This window comes from Pseudophryne corroboree, chromosome 5 (genome assembly GCF_028390025.1).
Source record: "Pseudophryne corroboree isolate aPseCor3 chromosome 5, aPseCor3.hap2, whole genome shotgun sequence".
NCBI lineage: Eukaryota > Metazoa > Chordata > Amphibia > Anura > Myobatrachidae > Pseudophryne > Pseudophryne corroboree.
Genome location: NC_086448.1, coordinates 102688583 through 102713520, shown reverse-complemented (window position 1 = coordinate 102713520; position 24938 = coordinate 102688583). Strand labels below are relative to the sequence as shown.

Sequence of the window (24938 nt, the reverse complement as noted above, 5' to 3'; positions counted from 1 at the left end):
CTCGGGATAGGACATAACTCTTTCTACACTCCCGTGAACGTGCATTCACTTTGTTCCTGTCCAGATACAGCGTTTCACAGGCAGCACCGGCCTAGATCCCTCCGATTCAGAGTAGCAGTACTACAAGTCCCAGCAAGCCTCTCCCCCCCCCCCCCCCGCAAGCTGGTACTTGGAGAACCACAAGTACCAGCATGTGGATTATGTGAGTAAGGGGTTCCCACTCCTCCAGGGTATCCCGGCCAGGGGTGACTAGTTGGGTATGTAATGCCAGGGCCGCCGGGACCAGTATAAAAGTGTCCCCCGGCTGTGGCATTATGTACCTGGCTAGTGGAGCCCGGTGCTGGTTTCAAAAATACGGGGGACCCCTACGCTTTTTGTCCCTTGTATTTTTGGAACCAGGACCAGGCGCAGAGCCCGGTGCTGGTTTATGAAATATGGGGGAAACCCTGTCATTCTTTTCCCCATATTTAGTCAACCAGGACCGGCTCAAAGAGCCCGAGGCTGGTTTTGCTTAGGGGGGGGGGGGACCCCACGCAATTTTTTTTTCTAATTTTACACTATTTTTAATTTTTTTAAAGATGCACAATGAAACCCTGCACGGATCTCACAGATCCGGCCGAGTTTCATTGTTGTAATGTCGGCAGTGTTTTACTATTCACTCCCGTAAAACACTGGCAAAAATTACGAATGACATCGGTAAACACGAAAATGTAAAATACGGCAGCTTAGTAAATGAGGCGTAATAAATTCAAAAAGTTGCAAATTTACACATTCGATGTCATTCGTGATGAATCTCACTCCAAATCGGTACAAATACGATTTTTAGTAATTATACCCCATGGAGTCCAGGGATGGGGAAAAATATCCCCCTCCACTAACCTGGCAACCATGAATTCAGGAGCACCCATTTTAGAAAGAGGGGGATATATTGTGCCCCATTTATCCTATTTTGGCCCATACACACATGGGGTCACCCTGTCTTGAAAGAGGGGAGTCTCCTATTTCAATCAATGTGCCCCCTCAGTGTTTACTGTCCAGTGATCACAAGACAGTGACTGAAACAGCACATACATAATACAATTTTCCACAGATCGGGGTAGTGGGAGCTAAAGCCTTTATTTCCTCCATCAAAAAAATGATCCCTCATTTAATGTGGTAGGGTGTCATGTTTTTATAATGGTAGGCCTTGCTGTGTTTAATCTGAGACAACAAAAATAAGAAGCATTTTCATTGAAAGTGCAGATTGTACACATAGAGGCCCTGTGTCAGAGGCGTGCACATATTACATGCAATGAAAGATCATTTGCTACCGTTGTGTACGGCTCATCAATGGAGCGCTAAAGCAATGGGCGTTCCTGGGCAGTGAGTGGGAGGTGGTCTAAAGTGAACGAAAAAAAGTAATTCCTGGGGGCATGTTTGTGGAAATGGCTGCGTTCTCCGATGCATGGTTGCTTCCACAGAGACGTTGAAACTGCACTTGCCTTAGGGCAGACGCAAGTGTCGATGGTGCAGATGGTGGAGTGTAAAAAACCACTGGCCGGGTCACTGCATGCACAGGCGCTGGGAGTCTCAGGTGTACACTCAGGCGCACGCTATTACACAAGGACAAGGCTGTAACTAGCGTTTGCAGATTATCACACCCGTAACTCCGCCGACAGACGCTAGAGTGGATGCAGCAGCCTCCACCTCCGACTCAGGCCCAGAATCCTGCTGTTTACTATTTTGGAAATGTGAATTATTTGTGAAACAAGAACCACAAAGTATTTCTTTGCGGTTCTTATAAGATGAAATAAAAAAAATCACGTTTGCTTATGGTTCACTTTCTTGAAATTTCAATAAAAAACACTTTCTTAGGCCAGTTAGGTTAAAAAAAATTGATACGTGTCAGTAACGCTTTAAAAAACAGTAATGCTGAGGTTGGAACGTATGCTAACGTCAGAAAATGGCCTCCGCAGCATAGGGGTTAATAACCAAACGTGGGGAATAGCACTGGGCAGTCGGACCATATTTAAAAAAAAAAAAAAAAGAGAATATTCTGGAGTTCGACGTGTTGACAGATTAAAAAAAAACAAAAAAATGATCCTGCAAATCAGGGAGAGGTGATAGCTATGGTGGAAGGAAGTTGAATAAATACCAGTATATGGAACAATCTGTATAAATTGGTGTTAGTGTCTGCAGCACACACTAGATGTCAGTGTTCTGTTACCTGTCCAGGTGTGTTTGCTCTATGCTTATGGAATAGCACTGATCGCCATTCTCTCCGTGTATGTGGCAGCAGGTGCTGGAATATTACCTGTACATTGTAAATTAGAGCAAACTTCATTATGAACTTGTAATGTTTAAGGGGATTTGTAAGTGAAAAATGGATATACACTGTACATATTTGGGGGTATATGCAATTCCGGGCGAATTGCGGCTTTTTTTCGCCCGTTTGTAAATTCGACCGTCGAATCCCGGCCGGCGGGTGCCGGAATTCGACATATTCAATAAAAAACGGATTCGACAGTCCTGCTGTCAAAAAATGGACCAATTGACGGATAAGTGCGTCCTGGATTCGACTTTTCGGACGGCACAAAAATGGTTAAAAAACCCGAAAAAAAATTGCGTGGGTCCCCCCTCCTAAGCATAACCAGCCTCGGGCTCTTTGAGCCGGTCCTGGTTGTAAAAATATGGGGGGGAAATGGACAGGGGATCCCCCGTATTTTTAGAACCAGCACCGGGCTCTGCGTCCGGTCCTGGTGCAAAAAATATGGGGGACAAAAGACGTAGGGGTCCCCCGTATTTTTTACACCAGCACCGGGCTCCATTAGCTGGAGAGATAATGCCACAGCCGGGGGACACTTTTATATCGGTCCCTGCGGCCGTGGCATTAAATCCCCAACTAGTCACCCCTGGCCGGGGTACCCTGGAGGAGTGGGGACCCCTTAAATCAAGGGGTCATCCCCCTCCAGCCACCCAAGGGCCAGGGGTGAAGCCCGAGGCTGTCCCCCCCCCCCCCCCCCCCCCCCATCCAAGGGCTGCGGATGGGGGGCTGATAGCCTTGTGTAAAAATCATAGAATATTGTTTTTTGCAGAAGAACTACAAGTCCCAGCAAGCCTCCCCCGCAAGCTAGTACTTGGAGAACCACAAGTACCAGCATGGGGGGGGGGGGGGAACGGGCCCGCTGGTACCTGTAGTTCTACTGCAAAAAAAATACCCAAATAAAAACAGGACACAGACACCGTGAAAGTAAAACTTTATTACATACATGCCGACACACACATACTTACCTATGTTCACACGCCGACCTCTGTCCACTTCTCCAAGTAGAATCTGGGGTACCTGAAAATAAAATTATACTCTCCTAAATCCAGTGTGTCCTGTTCTTTTTTTTTTTTAATCCACGTACTTGGCAAAAAAACGAACCGCATACCCGATCCACGCACTGAAAGGGGTCCCATGTGTAAACTTTGCGGTCAGCTGTGAGGTTACTCGCGGTCAGCCGCTGACCGCGGGTAACCTGACCGCAAAGTTCCCACCATTTAATGTAATGGAGCGGCTTTGCGATGCGCTGTCTGCCAGCTCTGACGCGCATAGCCAATCAGGAGAGTGCCACGACGTGGCGCTCCCTGATTGGCTGAAGGGACCCTCTGTGACAGGAGTCACGGGGGGTCTCAGCATTCGGGGAAAGGCATGGGACCCCTTTCAGTGCGTTGATCGGGTATGCGGTTTGTTTTTTTGCCAAGTACGTGGATTACAAAAAAAGAACAGGACACACTGGATTTAGGTGAGTATAATTTTATTTTCAGGTACCCCGGATTCTACTTGGACAAGTGGACAGAGGTCGGCGTGTGAACATAGGTAAGTATGTGTGTGTCGGCATGTATGTAATAAAGTTTTACTTTCACGGTGTGCGTGTCCTGTTTTTATTTGGTTATTTTTTTTGCAGTAGAACTACAGGTACCAGCGGGCCCATTTTCCCACCGCATGCTGGTACTTGTGGTTCTCCAAGTACCAGCTTGCGGGGGAGGCTTGCTGGGACTTGTAGTTCTTCTGCAAAAAACAATATTCTTTGATTTTACACAAGGCTATCAGCCCCCCATCCGCAGCCCATGGATGGGCGGGACAGCCTCGGGCTTCACCCCTGGCCCTTGGGTGGCTGGAGGGGGGACCCCTTGATTTAAGGGGTTCCCACTCCTCCAGGGTACCCCGGCCAGGGGTGACTAGTTGGGTATGTAATGCCAGGGTCGCCGGGACCAGTATAAAAGTGTCCCCCGGCTGTGGCATTATGTACCTGGCTAGTGGAGCCCGGGGCTGGTTTCAAAAATACGGGGGACCCCTACGCTTTTTGTCCCCCGTTTTTTTTGCACCAGGACCGGACGCAGAGCCTGGTGCTGGTTCTAAAATAACGGGGGATCCCCTGTCCATTCCCCCCCCCCCGTATTTTTACAACCATGACCGGCTCAAAGAGCCCAAGGCTGGTTATGCTTAGGAGTGGGGACCCCACACATTTTTTTTTCCTGGATTTTAACCCATTCCCACCCCTTCCCACGGAAAACGATGCTCTCTCTATTTTAGTCAGTTTTAAAAAAAATATTATTTAAAAAAATATATAAATAATAGTTGTGTCTCCGAATAGACAAACCAAGTACCTAATCCCTTCTAATATAAATTGATACGCTATTAGCAATAAAAAAAACACAAAAAAAATATGTTTTTACATTTTTTTATTAGATTCCGCCAGCAAAGTGAGGCGGAATGAAATTGACGAAATTACTGTCGAAAAGCACTGTTGTCGAATCGACATTCTTCAATTGAATATACTTTTGTCGAAAATCCGCGTTTTTACCATTGCAGACATAATCGAATTTGACAACTGTCGAATATTAAAAAGTCGAATCTGAAAAGTCAGTTTTTTTGTCGAAAACTACTGTATTGCATTGTCGAATATTTTTTTTGTGTAGAAAATGCCCCGTTTTTCGACATTTGCGGCAATTCGACCGCAATTGCATATACCCCATAATGTAAGCAAAAATAAAAATAAGGTACATTTGTGTACACACTTCAAATCTAAGGACATTTTATAGGCATGTATAAGCATGTTTACCAATGGAATCCATCTGGACATTGGACAGTATAAGTAAATGGGATGGATTATAAGTTAGGAGAGAAGAATGCAAACATTAAGGGGGATATTCAATTGTTTGGAAAGTCAGTTGGGTGTCTGTTTTTTTTCCTATTTAATAGACAGGATAAAACAGACACCCAACCGACTTTTCAAACATTTAAATTCCCCCCTAAGAGGCAGTGTGATGGACTAAGGGGGTCTATTTACTAAGCCTTGGTTGGAGATAAAGTACCAGCCAATCAGCTGCTAACTGACATTTTTCAAACCCAGCCTGAGACACGGCAGTTAGGAGCTGATTGTCTGGTACTTTATCTCCGTCCACTTTATCTCCATCCAAGGCTTAGTAAATAGACCCCTAAGAAAATAATCATTTAGAAATAATCTTATATAATAAGAGGCTAATGCTGCTCATCACCTCTGTGGGGGGAATTCAAGTGTTTTGAGCGCCAGTGGCCACGAGATGATGGTGTTCCATTTGGGCGCTCACAGCCGCCGGTTCTGACATTACTGTTATGTTCCGTCAGGATGATAAGTAGTTATCCTATATTACTAGGCTAACCATATTCTATGAACTCTCTGCAAATAGTTTGTGGTGGGATGTTATTGAAGAAATGTGTGTGTAATTGTTTCAGAGAGTGGCGTATCTGCGGAAGTTGTGGCAGCAGTGGACGTCAACACGACGGCTAATGAGGTCTACAAGTATAATTTTCCTAATACGCCGCTGTGGCCTAAGTCTATAGAGGTAAGTTCTTCTCCCTGGTATAATCAAAAGGAGCAAAGAGTCGTTGGCTTAATTAACTGTATTATTGCTAAGACTACAGGGCTCTTCTCAGTGCATTATAAATGTACATACTGGACCTCTTTCTGATGCTTTTCTGTCGGGTCGCGGCACCCTGCTTACTTCTTTATACTAATGAAAGTATTTGCCCGTGTATGCTGATTATCTGTCCATCTTTATGCTGAAGGTTGCTCCTTTATGCTGAAGGTTGCTCTGCCCACTAGTTTTCCATCTGCAGCTGGCATCATTCGTATTGGGACTTACTGTACACTGATCCCATGCTGGGCTCAAAAGATCTGTCAGAATTGGCAGTCCATCTCACACCTCTCAACATATGGGATTTAAAGTAGGGACTCCTTGCAGAAAAGGGGTGTGACCTTGTGATGAGGGCGTGGCCTCGTGGCACATCCCCATTTCTCTATCGTCCTAGTGGATGCTGGGGTTCCTGAAAGGACCATGGGGAATAGCGGCTCCGCAGGAGACAGGGCACAAAAAGTAAAGCTTTTTCCGATCAGGTGGTGTGCACTGGCTCCTCCCCCTATGACCCTCCTCCAGACTCCAGTTAGATTTTTGTGCCCGGCCGAGAAGGGTGCAATCTAGGTGGCTCTCCTAAAGAGCTGCTTAGAAAAAGTTTAGCTAGGTTTTTTATTTTACAGTGATTCCTGCTGGCAACAGGATCACTGCAGCGAGGGACTGAGGGGAGAAGGAGTCAACTCACCTGCGTGCAGGATGGATTGGCTTCTTGGCTACTGGACATCAAGCTCCAGAGGGACGATCACGGGTACAGCCTGGATGGTCACCGGAGCCACGCCGCCGGCCCCCTTGCAGATGCTGAAGACAGAAGAGGTCCAGAATCGGCGGCTGAAGACTCCTGCAGTCTTCAAAAGGTAGCGCACAGCACTGCAGCTGTGCGCCATTTTCCTCTCAGCACACTTCACACGGCAGTCACTGAGGGTGCAGGGCGCTGGGAGGGGGGCGCCCTGGGAGGCAAAATGATTACCTATAAAGGCTAAAAATACCTCACATATAGCCCTAGAGGCTATATGGAGATATTTAACCCCTGCCTAATTTCTCTAAATAGCGGGAGACGAGCCCGCCAGAAAAGGGGCGGGGCCTATCTCCTCAGCACACGGCGCCATTTCCTCACAGTTCCGCTGGTCAGGACGGCTCCCAAGTCTCTCCCCTGCACTGCACTACAGAAACAGGGTAAAACAGAGAGGGGGGGGCACATTTATGGCGATAATTTGATATAACAAAGCAGCTATAAGGGAGCACTTATTATAAGGCTATCCCTGATATATATATAGCGCTTTTGGTGTGTGCTGGCAAACTCTCCCTCTGTCTCCCCAAAGGGCTAGTGGGTCCTGTCTTCGTTAGGAGCATTCCCTGTGTGTCTGCTGTGTGTCGGTACGTGTGTGTCGACATGTATGAGGACGATATTGGTGTGGAGGCGGAGCAATTGCCAAATATGAGGATGTCACCCCCTAGGGAGTCGACACCGGAATGGATGCCTTTATTTATGGAACTACGGGATAGTGTCAACACGCTAAAGCAGTCGTTTGACGACATGAGGCGGCCGGACAATCAATTAGTGCCTGTCCAGGCGACTCAAACACCGTCAGGGGCTGTGAAACGCCCTTTGCCTCAGTCGGTCGACACAGACCCAGACACAGGCGATGACTCCAGTGGTGACGGTGACGAATCAACCGTATTTTCCAGTAGGGCCACACGTTATATGATTTTAGCAATAAAGGAGGCGTTACATTTAGCTGATACTACAGGTACCACTAAACAGGGTATTATGTGGGGTATGAAAAAACTACCTATAGTTTTTCCTGAATCAGAAGAATTAAATGACGTGTGTAATGAAGCGTGGGTTGCCCCTGATTAAAAACTGATAATTTCAAAGAAATTATTGGCATTATACCCTTTCCCGCCAGAGGTTAGGGAGCGCTGGGAAACACCTCCTAGGGTGGACAAGGCGCTAACACGCTTATCTAAACAAGTGGCGTTACCCTCTCCTGAGACGGCCGCACTTAAAGATCCATCAGATAGGAGGATGGAAAATATCCAAAAAAGTATATACACACATGCAGGTGTTATACTACGACCAGCTGTAGCGACTGCCTGGATGGGCAGTGCTGGGGTAGTTTGGTCAGAGTCCCTGATTGAAAATATTGATACCCTGGACAGGGACAATATTTTACTGTCGTTAGAACAAATAAAGGATGCATTTCTTTATATGCGTGATGCACAGAGGGATATCTGCACACTGGCATCACGGGTAAGTGCTATGTCCATTTCGGCCAGAAGAGCTTTATGGACGCGACAGTGGTCAGGTGATGCGGATTCAAAACGGCATATGGAAGTTTTGCCGTATAAAGGGGAGGAGTTATTTGGAGTCGGTCTATCAGATTTGGTGGCCACGGCTACAGCTGGGAAATCCACCTTTCTACCTCAAGTCACTCCCCCACAGAAAAAGGCACCGACTTTTCAACCGCAGCCCTTTCGTTCCTTTAAAAATAAGAGAGCAAAGGGCTATTCATATCTGCCACGAGGCAAAGGTCGAGGGAAGAGACAGCAACACGCAGCTCCTTCCCAGGAACAGAAGCCCTCCCCGGCTTCTACAAAAGCCTCAGCATGACGCTGGGGCTCCTCAAGCGGACTCGGGGATGGTGGGCGGTCGTCTCAAAAATTACAGCGCGCAGTGGGCTCACTCGCAGGTAGATCCCTGGATCCTGCAGATAATATCTCAAGGGTACAGGTTGGAATTAGAGACGGATCCACCTCGCCGTTTCCTGAAGTCTGCTTTACCAACGTCCCCCTCCGAAAGGGAGACGGTTTTGGAAGCCATTCACAAGCTGTACTCTCAGCAGGTGATAGTCAAGGTACCTCTTCTACAACAAGGGAAGGGGTATTATTCCACTCTTTTTGTGGTACCGAAGCCGGATGGCTCGGTAAGGCCTATTCTAAATCTGAAGTCCTTGAACCTGTACATAAAGAAGTTCAAGTTCAAAATGGAGTCACTCAGAGCAGTGATAGCGAACCTGGAAGAGGGGGACTTTATGGTATCCTTGGACATCAAGGATGCGTATCTCCACGTTCCAATTTACCCCTCACACCAGGGGTACCTCAGGTTCGTTGTACAAAACTGTCACTATCAGTTTCAGACGCTGCCGTTCGGATTGTCCACGGCACCTCGGATCTTTACAAAGGTAATGGCCGAGATGATGATTCTTCTTCGAAGAAAAGGCGTATTAATTATCCCATACTTGGACGATCTCCTAATAAGGGCGAGGTCCAGAGAACAGCTAGAGATGGGATTAGCACTGTCTCAAGAAGTGCTAAAACAGCACGGGTGGATTCTGAATATTCCAAAATCCCAGTTAATGCCGACAACTCGTCTGCTGTTCCTAGGGATGATTCTGGACACGGTTCAAAAAAGGTTTTTCTCCCGGAGGAAAAAGCCAAGGAGTTATCCGAGCTTGTCAGGAACCTCCTAAAACCAGGAAAGGTGTCTGTACATCAATGCACAAGAGTCCTGGGAAAAATGGTAGCTTCTTACGAAGCAATTCCATTCGGCAGATTCCACGCAAGAATTTTCCAAAGGGATCTGTTGGACAAATGGTCAGGGTCGCATCTTCAGATGCACCTACGGATAACCCTGTCTCCAAGGACAAGGGTGTCTCTTCTGTGGTGGTTGCAGAGTCCTCATCTATTGGAGGGCCGCAGATTCGGCATACAGGATTGGATCCTGGTGACCACGGACGCCAGCCTGAGAGGCTGGGGAGCAGTCACACAAGGAAGAAACTTCCAGGGAGTATGGACGAGCCTGGAAACGTCTCTTCACATAAACATTCTGGAACTAAGAGCAATATACAATGCTCTAAGCCAGGCAGAACCTCTGCTTCAGGGAAAACCGGTGTTGATCCAGTCGGACAACATCACGGCAGTCGCCCATGTGAACAGACAGGGCGGCACAAGAAGCAGGAGTGCAATGGCAGAAGCTGCAAGGATTCTTCGCTGGGCAGAGAATCATGTGATAGCGCTATCAACAGTGTTCATCCCGGGAGTGGACAACTGGGAAGCAGACTTCCTCAGCAGACACGATCTTCACCCGGGAGAGTGGGGACTTCATCCAGAAGTCTTCCACATGCTGGTAACCCGTTGGGAAAGACCAATGGTGGACATGATGGCGTCTCGCCTCAACAAAAAACTGGACAGGTATTGCGCCAGGTCAAGAGATCCGCAGGCAATAGCTGTGGACGCGCTGGTAACGCCTTGGGTGTACCAGTCGGTGTATGTGTTTCCTCCTCTGCCTCTCATACCAAAAGTATTGAGAATTATACGGCAAAGAGGCGTAAGAACGATACTAGTGGTTCCGGATTGGCCAAGAAGGACTTGGTACCCGGAACTTCAAGAGATGATCACGGAAGATCCGTGGCCTCTACCTCTAAGGAGGGACTTGCTTCAGCAGGGTCCCTGTCTGTTTCAAGACTTACCGCGGCTGCGTTTGACGGCATGGCGGTTGAACGCCGGATCCTAATGGAAAAAGGCATGCCGGAAGAAGTCATTCCTACTTTGATTAAAGCAAGGAAAGAAGTAACCGTGCAACATTATCACCGAATTTGGCGAAAATATGTTGCGTGGTGCGAAGATCGGAGTGCTCCGACGGAGGAATTTCAACTGGGTCGATTCCTACATTTCCTGCAATCAGGATTGTCTATGGGTCTCAAATTGGGATCTATTAAGGTTCAAATTTCGGCCCTGTCGATTTTCTTTCAAAAAGAATTGGCTTCAGTCCCTGAAGTCCAGACCTTTGTGAAGGGAGTGCTGCATATACAGCCTCCTGTGGTGCCTCCAGTGGCACCGTGGGATCTCAATGTAGTTTTGGATTTTCTAAAATCTCATTGGTTTGAACCACTAAATAAGGTGGATTTGAAATATCTCACTTGGAAAGTGACCATGCTTCTAGCCCTGGCTTCTGCCAGGAGAGTGTCAGAATTGGCAGCTTTATCTTACAAAAGCCCATATCTGATTTTCCATTCGGACAGGGCAGAACTGCGGACTCGTCCGCATTTTCTCCCTAAGGTGGTGTCAGCATTTCATCTGAACCAGCCTATTGTAGTGCCTGCGGCTACAAGTGACTTGGAGGACTCCAAGTTACTGGACGTTGTCAGAGCATTAAAAATATATATTGCAAGAACAGCTGGAGTCAGAAAATCTGACTCGTTGTTTATATTGTATGCACCCAACAAGATGGGTGCTCCTGCGTCTAAGCAGACGATTGCTCGTTGGATCTGTAGCACAATCCAACTGGCACATTCTGTGGCAGGCCTGCCACAGCCTAAATCTGTAAAGGCCCACTCCACAAGGAAGGTGGGCTCATCTTGGGCGGCTGCCCGAGGGGTCTCGGCATTACAACTTTGCCGAGCAGCTACGTGGTCAGGGGAGAACACGTTTGTAAAATTTTACAAATTTGATACTCTGGCTAAGGAGGACCTGGAGTTCTCTCATTCGGTGCTACAGAGTCATCCGCACTCTCCCGCCCGTTTGGGAGCTTTGGTATAATCCCCATGGTCCTTTCAGGAACCCCAGCATCCACTAGGACGATAGAGAAAATAAGATTTTACTTACCGATAAATCTATTTCTCGGAGTCCGTAGTGGATGCTGGGCGCCCATCCCAAGTGCGGATTATCTGCATAAATTGTACATAGTTATTGTTAACTTATTCGGGTTATTGTTGTAGGAAGCCATCTTTCAGAGGCTCCGCTGTTATCATACTGTTAACTGGGTTTAGATCACAAGTTGTACGGTGTGATTGGTGTGGCTGGTATGAGTCTTACCCGGGATTCAAAATCCTCCCTTATTGTGTACGCTCGTCCGGGCACAGTACCTAACTGGAGTCTGGAGGAGGGTCATAGGGGGAGGAGCCAGTGCACACCACCTGATCGGAAAAAGCTTTACTTTTTGTGCCCTGTCTCCTGCGGAGCCGCTATTCCCCATGGTCCTTTCAGGAACCCCAGCATCCACTACGGACTCCGAGAAATAGATTTATCGGTAAGTAAAATCTTATTTTTTGTTATACAGGGGGAATGCCTAGCACTCCTAGAGATGCTGAGTTGCTCTTCCCCGCAAGCAGTGGTGAGAGGTCTTCCCCAAACTATACATAATCCTACTTCTCTGATGTAGTAGACCTAAGATCAAGACATCATGTGATCTAGCGCAGTTCTGAGGCGTGAAGAAGGTCTTCCCTGCTATAATAAGACCGCCCCCCCTCTTTAATACAGTCTCTAGAAAACTCTGCTTTGTATTGGGACTACCCTTATCATTTTGATTTTAAAGCTATTGATATGTCCAATAAACTTTTCTTACTTCTGTTTTTCTAACTAGCGGATAAAATGTGCTACTTTACAGGGGACAGTCTCCTCTGTTTTTAGTAGCTCTCCAGAGTGATTTGGTAATAACTATAGGGCAGTGGTCTCCAACCTTAATTGAGGTGTGAGCTACTTTCGGAAAATAAAACCTCTGAAGGAGCTCGCCCCTCCCCTCAATGCGCGTGCGTTCCTGTGAAAGTGGGTGTGGCCTCGCAAAAGTGGGTGTGGCCTTACAACTACAAGTAATGCCCCGCTTCCCCCGCGTAGTGCCAGATACACAAATAATGCCCCACAGCAGTGCCAGATACACAAATAATGCCCCCAGCAGTGCCAGATACATCATTTTCATTCTGAAATGCTACTTAAAAACATAGGGCCTAATTCAGCATAAGTTTTAGTTTTGTGAAAAATCGCAAAAATACAACTCATGTCTTTAGCATGCAGGGGTCCTCCCAGCACAGGGCCAAGGTAGTTGCTGGGCAGCCATGTTTTGGGTCGCAGCGGCTGCATGTGACATCACGCAGCTGCTATGGCCCGCCCCACAAAAGGTCCAGACACGCCTCCGTTGTCCAGACTGTGCCCCCCGAACGGCACGTCGACGCCTACAAAATGCTGCGTCAAGTCCCTGTTTCCTCCCCGACTCCCTGTTTGATGCAGTGGGGACTACAAAGTTAATTAATAAAGGATAATAATGAACCAATGGAGAGGCCTGAGAAGTATGAGGGTATTGCATACCGGTATTATGTTTAGCTCTGTTGCCCTCTCAGAGCTAGCTGAGTCTTATGTGCTGGCTGTGGGTACCTGCATTCAAAATCACTTAGACGGACAAGTACTAATATACTTTATTTTCTGTACATACAGGATAATGATAATACAAGTAACAACAGCCAGGTGGTTCCCTGTACAAAACCCCTTCCTAAAAACTGTCTCCACCAAGTAGCAAGTAGAAAAAAACACAAGTATTAGCGCCCAGAGAAAACCACACACTTGCAATAAGGCATGCGTTCAGCATCCCAGCTGTCGGGATGCCAGTGGTCATGTTATCGACGCCGGAATCCCAACACATTTAGGAGACTGGCACTGGATCACAGACTGCCGTCATCCTTAAGGTGAGAATCAGGGTTCAGGGTTAGGGTTAGACACCAGGGGGGTTAGGTTTAGGCACTGGGCGGGTAGACCTAGCCGTCACCCCTCCCCCCCCCCCCCCCCCCCCCCCCTTACAGTTAGGGTAGGAGACGGCGGGGAGGGCATCAAAATACTTACCCCCTCTGATGTCGGCATCTTCAGTGTCAGGATGCCGCGGTTGGTCATGTGGCTGCCGGCATCCCGATCACCGGCAAATCGTATGTATTCCTGCTATTAGTAGTTTGAGTATTTTATGAAAATGTATTTAATGTAAAACCATCTATAGCAATAGAACGCCCATATACAATGTAGGTTTAAAAAAACAAAACAGGAAATTGAAAATGCTTAATAGGACAACTGAATGTTATCTTCATTAGAAAATAGGAGACCAGCACCTATACATAGTGTATATATATCGGCACAAGGCTGCCTCACATATAAATAGGTACAATGAGAAAGATATGAGTAATAACGTATGTATCTAATTGTCAGTGTTTATAATGTCCTCGCTCACTTGTACGGAGCTCCAGTGGGTATAGGAGTAGATAAAGGTGAGGTCCAAAGTGAGCCTAGAGAGTTATGCAATTCCAAGATCCGCAACAACTTTAAATTCACTCCTATGGGTGAGGTACCTATGAAGTTTACCTTCCGGATGGTATGTTAAATTCAGAGTGGCCACAACTTGTATCACTCTGTCAGTGTTGGACTTCAGATAACCAAGGAGAAGTATCTGTTACCTTGTGTAGTCAGCTGTCATGGTATTCTCGGGGATGTGCCATAGCAACAGTGTGAAGCTCATAGGAAGCTCAAGTTCACGGCTATAATGGGAATTCTAGCACAATGAACACCTAGCGCGTTTCAGTGACCAAAACTATTTCATAAGAGGTAAGTTCAGAGCAGGAGAAGTTCCTAGCTTACCGAAGCCAGGCGTGTCAAGTAATATGGCAAAATATATAAACGTTTCATTTCATGGCATATATGGGACTAAACAAGTATGCTTTGGATCTTTTCAGCCTGTTGGTATAGTCCTTTGGGATGAATTGTGTTAAGGCCTCAGACGCTGGTTGAATTCATCTTGCTTGGCAGGATGTGGAATCTAAATTGTTTCCAGCTTTTGTGTCAGATATGCCAAAAAGTGCTGTGTAGTATTTTGATACTATAAAAAAAACCTGTAATAAGTAAATAACACAATAGTGAGTGCTGGCTGAACAAGTGCAGCTGCATAGATCTCATACCACAGACTGTGACATTGCTTTATTTAACGCCATACGCATCATAAGATAGTATTCTGTGATAGTTTTTTTCCTGTCATTTTTCTGCACAATAGAGGACAGGAGCAATATTTTCTCTAGCTACCTACCTATTCTTTAGCATCCTGTTTCTGTTATTGCACTGGATTCATTTGTCATATGTCATCCTGGTTTCTCAGCCAATTAATATTCCTGTGCAGTTTTTATTCTGGAAAATAATGAATGCCTTCTGGGAACTCTGTTTTCACAGAACAGGTGTGACACTTATGTAATACCTTGTTATAGATTCAGTATGGGCCAGTGGTGGTAACCTTGACACTCCAGCTGTTGTTGAACTACACATCCCAGCATGCCCTGCATCAGTTTTAGCAAGGCCAAATAGCAAAACTGTAGCAGGGCATGCTGGGATGTGTAGTTCAACAACAGCTGGAGTGTCAAGGTTAGCCATCACTGGTATAGGCTATCCAAAGGCCTAGCCTGACAGGACGGGGGCTGTCCACATGCAGGAATCCATGTTTGTTTTACCCAGCTATGGGTAATGGTGTAGGGATATGAACAAGCGGGTGCCAGTGTTTTGGGAGCGCTCACTGACTGGTATAGTGGAGCGAGGGTATAGTCCCAATTACCTCTTGCGTAAATCGTCTTGCTGGCTTATCTCATATGGAGAAGACAAAACTTATTTTAGGGTTCTTCTATGTTTATCACTCTGCCTGTAAAAAGCAGAAATACACCAAATGGGAGCATCACCTGCCATTATCCTCTCTACCTAATTTACAGCTGTAGACCATTACCTGCCTGTTAGTGATTGCATATAATATGTTACTTTTCTTTAAATGGTTGATCAAACACATGGACATTAATAGCTTTAGAATACTATAACCATTTAGAGTAGGACTGGCTCACCGAGGATCCGCTGCCAGTCTATGTATGCTGGGAAAATGTTTAGAGGCATCCGGCTGTACCCGCTCCCGCACATGCAGTTGGCATCGCTAATGTAACAGTCAGTGCCGATTGGAGGTGCAAGTGCAATGAACCGGGTGCCTCTAAGTATTGTCCTGGGGTGCTAACAGCTCTCACCGTTGCTTTCTGATGGCTCAGTGTACACAAACTTTCATGCACAAAATGATGAAAAATATAGTATAAAATGACCTTCAGGCTGTGTGTATAAGGTGTATATAAAACATAAATGCATCTCGTGTTTAGACCTGGGTCCCACCCCCAAGATCTCTCATTATGGAATGCAAATATTCCAAACTACAGAAAAATCTGACATCCAGAATACTTCTGGTCCTAAGCATTTTGGATATGGGAGACTCAATGGGTGAGATTCAAATGTGTGAAAAGTCGGTTGGGTGTCTGTTGTTTCCTGTCTATTAGATAGGAAAAAACAGACACCTAACTGACTTTTCAAACTTTTGAATCTCACCCAATGTGTATATGTAACTATTAGGAGGTACTGTGTGAATGTGTAACCAGAAGTTGCTCTCCCATTAGGATAATTATGGTAAAGCCATTGTCAGTAACAGTGAATTATACCTGGGCAATTTAGCACAAGCTGTCAGCTGCTTCTAGATATAGATATACTGTATATACTACAGATAGATAGATATAGATATATATATATATATATATATACTGCTCAAAAAAATAAAGGGAACACTAAAATAACACATCCTAGATCTGAATGAATGAAATATTATTATTAAATACTTTGTTCTTTACATAGTTGAATGTGCTGACAACAAAATCACACAAAAATTATCAATGGAAATCAAATTTATTAACCCATGGAGGTCTGGATTTGGAGTCACCCTCAAAGTTAAAGTGGAAAAACACATTACAGGCTGATCCAACTTTGATGTAATGTCCTTAAAACAAGTCAAAATGAGGCTCAGTAGTGTGTGTGGCCTCCACGTGCCTCTATGACCTCCCTACAATGCCTGGGCATGCTCCTGATGAGGTGGTGGATGGTCTCCTGAGGGATCTCCTCCCAGACCTGGACTAAAGCATCCGCCAACTCCTGGACAGTCTGTGGTGCAACATGGCGTTGGTGGATGGAGCGAGACATGATATCCCAGATGTACTCAATTGGATTCAAGTCTGGGGAACGGGCGGGCCAGTCCATAGCATCAATGCCTTCGTCTTGCAGGAACTGCTGACACACTCCAGCCACATGAGGTCTAGCATTTTCTTGCATTAAGAGGAACCCAGGGCCAACCGCACCAGCATATGGTCTCACAAGGGGTCTGAGGATCTCATCTCGGTACCTAATGGCAGTCAGGCTACCTCTGGCGAGCACATGGAGTGCTGTGCGGCCCCCCAAAGAAATGCTACCCCACACCATTACTGACAAACTGCCAAACCGGTCATGCTGGAGGATGTTGCAGGCAGCAGAACGTTCTCCTTGGCGTCTCCAGACTCTGTCACGTTTGTCACATGTGCTCAGTGAGAACCTGCTTTCATCTGTGAAGAGCACAGGGCGCCAGTGGCGAATTTGCCAATCTTGGTGTTCTCTGGCAAATGCCAAACGTCCTGCACGGTGTTGAGCTGTAAGCACAACCCCGACCTGTGGACGTCGAACCCTCATACCACCCTCATGGAGTCTGTTTCTGATCGTTTGAGTAGACACATACACATTTGTGGCTTGCTGGAGGTCATTTTGCAGGGCTCTGGCAGTGCTCCTCCTGTTCCTCCTTGCACAAAGGCGGAGGTAGCGGTCCTGCTGCTGGGTTGTTGCCCTCCTAAGGCCTCCTCCACGTCTCCTGATGTACTGGCCTGTCTCCTGGTAGCGCCTCCATGCTCTGGACACTACGCTGACAGACACAGCAAACCTTCTTGCCACAGCTCGCATTGATGTGCCATCCTGGATGAGCTGCACTACCTGAGCCACTTGTGTTGGTTGTAGGGAGGTCATACAGGCACGTGGAGGCCACACACACTACTGAGCCTCATTTTGACTTGTTTTAAGGCCATTACATCAAAGTTGGATCAGCCTGTAGTGTGTTTTTCCACTTTAATTTTGAGGGTGACTCCAAATCCAGACCTCCATGGGTTAATAAATTTGATTTCCATTGATAATTTTTGTGTGATTTTGTTGTCAGCACATTCAACTATGTAAAGAACAAAGTATTTAATAAGAATTTTTCATTCATTCAGATCTAGGATGTGTTATTTTAGTGTTCCCTTTATTTTTTTGAGCAGTGTATATATATATATATATATATATATATATACCAGCAGGCACTGATTGCTTTCCAGCTTTAGGGTTATTAATTTTTAGCCTGCTTGTTGATTTATTTTTGCCTCCATCAAGACCCCTGTATTTATTGAGGCAGATGTGATATCCACAAACCTGTTCAGTTTCTTACCCGATGACAGCAGTATCTGGTGATATAAAATCCATGCTTTAAAGCACAAATGAAAGTAAGAGTGATAAAGCAATGTACATAAAATTGAGCCTTTATACCTATTGCAGAGAAGAAACAGCTCTTCCTTGTAACGTTCTATCAGAGACTGGAATAGACATTTCAGAGAAAGTTCATTTTAGTGTAACGTATTCTACAGGGAAGATATGGGATACACGTACACTTTCATACAGTGTTAGTACAATTAGATACTTTGGGAAACTAGTTGTGTCATTAGCAGTATTACCATTGGGCAAAGGTTAACTGATAAGTCAGCTTTAAACTACTACAGTCATCATTTTCAGTGCATGTCACTGTGACACTGCTGGGAAACACTTCATATGTAATATTATGTACTATTTTACTTTATTAGGATTATGTTATTAACAGATTTGTCTACTGCACTGTGCTAGATTCATAGTTTAGCAAAACATTGTGACTTCTATGGTGTGGAGTGCCACCATTCTTCATCAGCAATTCCCGGAGCCTGTTTGCTGCAGAAATCTTCTTTGGCACACAAGGGCGACTTATTGGACATGCTCATAATAACCGGCCACAGGAAGGAAATATTTATTTGAGGCTTTTTTTTCAATGCATTGTCTGTAATAGTGCAGTAAAACAAAAATCTGGACTGAGTAATGTAATTTTACATTAACTGGTCTGAGTATATCTTATATTGTATTTTAGACTTCCTACTGTTTGCTGTGGAAACAAATGATTCATATCTCCGTAGGGATCAAAGATCCCAAGCGCTGTCTAGGGATGTGCGTTTCATTTAGAGCATGCTATAGAGCAGTGGTCTCCAACCTTAACTGGGGTGTGAGCTACTTTCGGAAAATAAAACCTCTGAAGGAGCTACCCCCTCCCCCCAATGCACGTGCGTTCCTGCGAAAGTGGGTGTGGTCTCACAAAAGTGGGTGTGGCCGCACAACTACAAGTAATGCCCCCCATAGTGCCAGATACACAAATAATGCTCCCCAGCAGTGCCAGATACAATGCCCCCACCAGTGCCAGATACAATTACCCCTGCAGTGCCAGATAAAATGCCCCCCCCCCCCCCCCCCGCAGCGCCAGAAAAAATGATGTTTAATTTGAACATTAAATGATGTTTAATGATGTGCCCCACACAGTTCTAAACCTTACTGGCTTTTTCTACTGCCGCCGGTGCTGCTCCTCCTGTATGAGGGACGGAAGGGGAGGAGAGCGCAGCGCGCGCCTCTCCTGTCAAGTCCAGAGAGCGGCTGCGGTGAGGGTGACAGAGTCTCCGGCGGCGGTGGGCATTTAAAATATGGTGCCGATAAGTGAACCAATCAAAACTTGCGGTCCGACAGCCAAACAGGTGCCGCCACTGCCGGTCCACGAGCTCTGATTGGCTTACGGCCGGCACCATATTAAAAATGAAGGAAGGTGACTGCCCAAGCCCGTGTGCTCTGTGAGCTACCGAAAATACTACGGCGAGCTACCGGTAGCTCGCAAGCTACGGGTTGGAGATCACTGCTATAGAGAGTAGTGTGAGCACAGGCATTTGTAGATGGTCAGTCCCGTAGTGAATCAGACGTGCTTACAGGCATTTCATATTTAGTAGCAGTTTCTTATATAGCGCAGCAATTTTTTTTTGCGCTTTACAATTGGAAATAACAATGATATGACAAAACTAGGTAATAACAAACAGGTATAGAGGTAGGAAGGCCCTGCTCGTAAGCTTACAATCTATAGGGAAAGCTGTGTAAGGGTTTATATCATGTTTTTATTACCTTAGCAGCTTACAGTATTTGATTATTTGGCTTATAGTTGTAAGTGCTGCTATCTTATCGAGACATTGATATCTCTTAGTATCAATAACTGCTCAGGACTGTGGCCTTAATAAAGTGAAAGTAGTGTGAAATAATCATTTTCCATTACATTTATGACATTAAGATAATTTTTAAAATGCTGTAAACTAGGGTCAGGGCACCTTTTTTTATTCACCCTTTATCTCCTGCTCATCACCAATTTTGCATGGGTGGGAATAGAAAACCCAGAGGGCCTGTATCATATCTTATCTCTGGTATGATCACAACAGCACAGAATATTTAATTAGCGGAGTGTTCAGTGACCTCTCCACTCGTGATTGTGTGAGGAACCGGCTGCATCTGACGGGCTGTGTTAGTAGCCAATGGTGGTCAAGCTCTGTGTAGACTGATGCATTTTATTTAAATGCATTCATAATCAAGTGTAAAATATGAACCAACATATGGGAAATGGTATTTAGATGTCAATTTAACATGAACTGATTTTGCTTTCATTTGTAAGAAGAAGCTAGATCGATGAACTTTATGTACATTCTGTACCTCCTAACTGTGCTAATTTGATGGGACTGTCCGGTAGAATAGGACTTTTGAGATAGGGGATGACACAATAAAATATACTTCTGCCTAGTGCTGTGAGCAAGGGAATGATAAAATGATAAATGAAAACCCCCCAGCTTGGTGCTGATAATTTTTGGACCCTTACTCTCCCCTTTCCCCGGTGTGGTTGTGTCTTTATGGGTATAGCGGTCTTCCTTGTAATGACAGATCACGTACCTTTTTAATATTGGTCCAAAATAATTCAGACTGCTCTCCTGATGAATTCAACTGGTGTCTAATTTCCGTGCCACTAAGGGGGCATTTCCTAGAACTGTAGCATCTCTGGGTATATTAGGGATCCTAAAGAAGCTTCTATAGCATGCCTTATGGGAGAAAATGTTTAATGACTCACATCAGTCCCTGACTATTCAAGTGAACAGATTCTTGGTATGTGATGGCTGCTGACGTGAGCTGGGGCTATATAATATAATAGAGTAGGAGATGATAGGTCTGTATCTATATGCAACAGCAACCCTAAGGTGTTTTCCAGGTTCTACCTGCAACAAAAGTCCTACATGGTGTCCATGTATTCTTGTCCTTTCCTTTTAAACCCCAATCACAGTGTGTGGAATTTTGTGCTGTTTATAGAAACTTTTGGATCTACTTCATTGTTCTTAGCTTATAAATACCCAGTATAGAAGTGGCAGATGTATTAAGCCTGGAGAAGTGATAAAGCAGTGATAAGTGGAAGGTTATAACGCGCCAGCCAGTCATTACAGGTTTGAAAAATGACAGTTAGGAGCTGATTAGCCGGTACGTTATCACCTTCCACTTATCACTGCTTTATCACTTAATACATCCAGGCTTAATACATCTGCCCTAGGTATTGTGCTTATCACTCCATGTATACTTTCCTTTCTTTTGTACCAGGGAATCCCAGTAAAAGAGCTGGATTGCTTGTCTTTTGATATGATCTTGATGAGCCCGCCCTGCCAACCATTTACACGGTATGTTTAAAAAATATTCCTTGAACTGTGTAATTCTTAGGTAGAACAGTGCTCATATAAAAACATAGTCGCTTGGGCCCTTACCCCCTGGTGTCAGGTCCCATGCATCTACCTGTGTCCAGGAGCCTTTGTAGAGCCACAGCGTCACTTAAGGGTCCCATACACTACAGCGACATGACGGACCCTCATGTCGCATACGATTTCCCTTGAACCACCCGGCAGCCTGCCGGGCCGCAGAATTGCATAGGATACATCGTATGAGGTCCTTTGGCATACATTGGGGCAGATGTATTAACCTGGAGAAGGCATAAGGAAGTGATAAACCAGTGATATGTGCAAGGTGATACACGCACCAACCAATCAGCTCCAATATGTAAATTAACAGGTAGGAGCTGATTGGGTGCGTTTATCACCTTGCATTTATTACTGGTTTATCACTTCCTTATGCCTTCTCCAGGTTAATACATCTGCCCCAATGTATCTTATGCGATCCCAGCAATGCCTGCGGTAACCGACATATCATGAGTGCTGCACTAACGACCTAGGGGCTCCGATCCGATGCTCACAGGACCGCGCATCAGATCGGATGTGAAACACATCCGATTTGCCACTTTCCATCCGATTTATCGACCATTATCGTTCTAGTGTATGTGGCCCTTTAGCCTGCTCTGCTTACTTACATTTATTACAAGCAAGCTTATTGTGGTTAAAGGCATGTTCTCTATATTCCCCTCTTCCACCCATCTCCCCTCCCCCAACCACCACCACAAGTGCAGGTGCTGGTTACCACCGCATGGAGGCCTCAGTGTCATTGCATTTTCCTAATGGTAACCAACCCAAGAATTATAGCAATGACCATTTCTGCTTGGCTTGATTGCTGCAGCCTCTCAAATAACTATCTGGGTTGCACATCTTAGAGTAAATTAATATAATGCACAGTTATTAATGTTTCACTGTATAACGTCCTAGTTTGTTCTGAGAAACCATAGAGCGTTACCCATGTTTGCTGTATCAGACCTGCCATCAGCGCCCAGAGAGGCGTAGGGATCATCAGAAAACGGATGAGGCCCTAACAGAAAAGCTGATAATATTTCTGCAAAGATCTCTCCATTTTATTTTCTTGGAAGGCTTAAGTTGACTAATGAATATTACCAGTGTTACTATTTACAGGCTTAGTTCCTTTATTTATTAAAATATGCATAATCTAATGTCCAGAAGATGTATCCCTTTCGCTTAGCTGATTAATATCCAGTAGTTTTATTTAGTAGAGTGCTTGGACTTCTTCCAAGTGATCTTTTTGTTGCCGTCTGTGAAAAATGCTTAGTTGGCGTCTAAAACTTTTAATTTATAATTTCCTATTGTCATTCATTAGCTAATTACTGCACATACTTCATGTGCTTGTTTATTTTGTTTTCTCCTCTTAGGATCGGCCTGAAAGGTGATGTGTCTGATCCTAGGGCAAAGAGTTTCCTCTATGTTTTGGAAGTCCTCCCAAGGTGCTTTGTCAGCTCTTACATTGAAGTTATAAACCTTAGATTATTTTTGGACCAAATTCCATGAATCTATTAACTGCGATAAATCACTGCTGTTTTTTTTTTTTTCTTTTGTTGAATTGCATATTTTCTTTTCTTTTTAAAGTATGAAACGTTAGTTTACATAAGGAATGTTACACATTACCTCCCCCTACATCCCGCCCCCTCACAATCCCGACGGTCAGCATGCCGACCAACAGGAACTATTCCCACTCGTGGGTGCCCACGACATGACATAGAGTGAGAATAGAACCCCCGGTGACCGCTTGATGCGCTTGCCTCACCCTGCCGGCATTCTGCGGCCGGGATCCAAGATGCTGACCACCGGGATCCCACACTCCTGTAACATGATACACACCCATATTACATATACTGAAAATTATATCTTGTCTATGACTTTACTCTAGTTCCCTCTATAGCTGTAGTTATTGTAATATATTTATTGTATAAACATAATAAATTATGTGCTTAAGGCCCATACACATTAGACGATGTCGCTCTGTGAGCGACGTTGTCTAGTGTTTACCCTCCTGGGCCTGCCGGTCGGCGGCCAACTGTACACACTGAGCGATATGATCGCTCATATCGCTCAGTGACGTCACGCCTCCGCCAGCCGTGTATGCAGCTTCTGGACGACATTCCAGATTGAGAATGCATGCACTGCTGACAGCGACGATCGTTGCCGACCCGCGGGGCCGCGCATCGGTAGTCACTGGCGGTATACACACTTCCCGATTAAAATGAGCGCCGTCGCTCAGGGAGGGGGAAAATGAGCGCAGTCGCTCATTTTATCGGCAAGTGTGTATGGGCCTTTAGTGTTTTGGTTATTTGATTCTTCTATAAACACTTTATCTTATACTTATTTACTAATTTATATAGATTAAAGAGGCCTCCCACTTATATTCTTCTGGAGAATGTGAAAGGATTTGAATCCTCTGCGGCACGGTAATGTTTTTTTTTTTCTATTTAGAAATTTGAATGTAACGTTTGCCTATCTGTCTGTTACAATTCATTAAGTATTTAAACATGGCAAGGGAGCATTTCAAGAAACTCTCAGGGGCCCGTACAGTATTGGTGGCAGTGGGGCACCATAAACTATCATTTCTGATAGCCAGATAACGGGGAAATAAGAAATCATTTTACGTCACTACTTGTCAACATGCTCATCCCGAAATGGTGGTTCCGATAAATGTAATGTTTTTGGGTATCTAAGTAAGAGTGAGGACTATGGGAATAATTTAGAGATATATATAAATTTTGTCCACGTTGTGATGAAATGTGTCGAAATACAAATACTGATTTGTATACAGGGAAATCGTTGCACGTTACACACACTTGCTGACCACTTGTATTTTTGCACTACATTTTAGAGTTGAGCTAGGCCACTCCACTTTCACAACTCTAAATCAGGTTATACATTTTTCATTTTCTCCACTGTGGCACAAAATAGTTTTTCCAGATGCAAATTTTACACTCAATAGCTGTATTTGCGCCTATAATTTTCAGTAGATCATAGGAAACCACATTGGGGATTGGAGTCAAGGGTGGATCTGGATTATGGACTATTCTGTTGGTAGATAGTTCCAGTTCTTCGTCAGTCCGAGTGTGGAGACCTCCCACTGCTCTGATTGGTGTCCATAGCCATTTACAAATTAGTGTGTTACTACTGTTGTACCCTTTGCGGCCACACACAATATAGGTGTGCCTGGTTGTTGAGAAGGCAAAAAAAAACATTTAAAAGGAACTGGTACTGTGGGCTAATGCTCTCCTGCCCAGCACGCCCGTGCTGGATCCACCACTGCTTGGAGTAGAGAGTGAGTAGTATGGATTCTGATGGAAAGGGTGACACTCAGCTCCAGAATTAGGATAGAGCATATTTGGGGAAGTTGAGAAGCAACTGGGCAAATTATCAGGAGATTGTAGTTGTTCAAACAAAGTACAATCAGGGTCTGTACTGTATGAGAGGGTTGGGTTCGTGGCATCCCAGGCTTTTAGATGGCTGGCAGGGGAGGACAAGCGCAGCGAAGCC

The 24938-nt window shown here is 45.2% G+C and overlaps 1 protein-coding gene across 5 annotated transcripts in view; it reads left to right on the top strand.

Moving 5' to 3' along the window:
• TRDMT1 (tRNA aspartic acid methyltransferase 1) overlaps positions 1 to 24938 on the top strand; it is a 94249-nt gene that overhangs the window by 31785 nt on the left and 37526 nt on the right. For 4 of the 5 annotated variants that reach the window (XR_010177594.1, XM_063921528.1, XM_063921525.1 and 1 more), the window contains exons 2-5: positions 5741 to 5850; positions 21301 to 21377; positions 22802 to 22873; positions 23789 to 23854. Coding sequence is in view for 4 of the 5 variants with exons in the window: in XM_063921525.1 (XP_063777595.1) it covers positions 5741 to 5850; positions 21301 to 21377; positions 22802 to 22873; positions 23789 to 23854 (325 nt within the window). In the remaining variant the exon portion in view is untranslated. The remainder of the gene's footprint in view (positions 1 to 5740; positions 5851 to 21300; positions 21378 to 22801; positions 22874 to 23788; positions 23855 to 24938) is intronic. The other variant, XM_063921526.1, reaches the window with a different exon arrangement.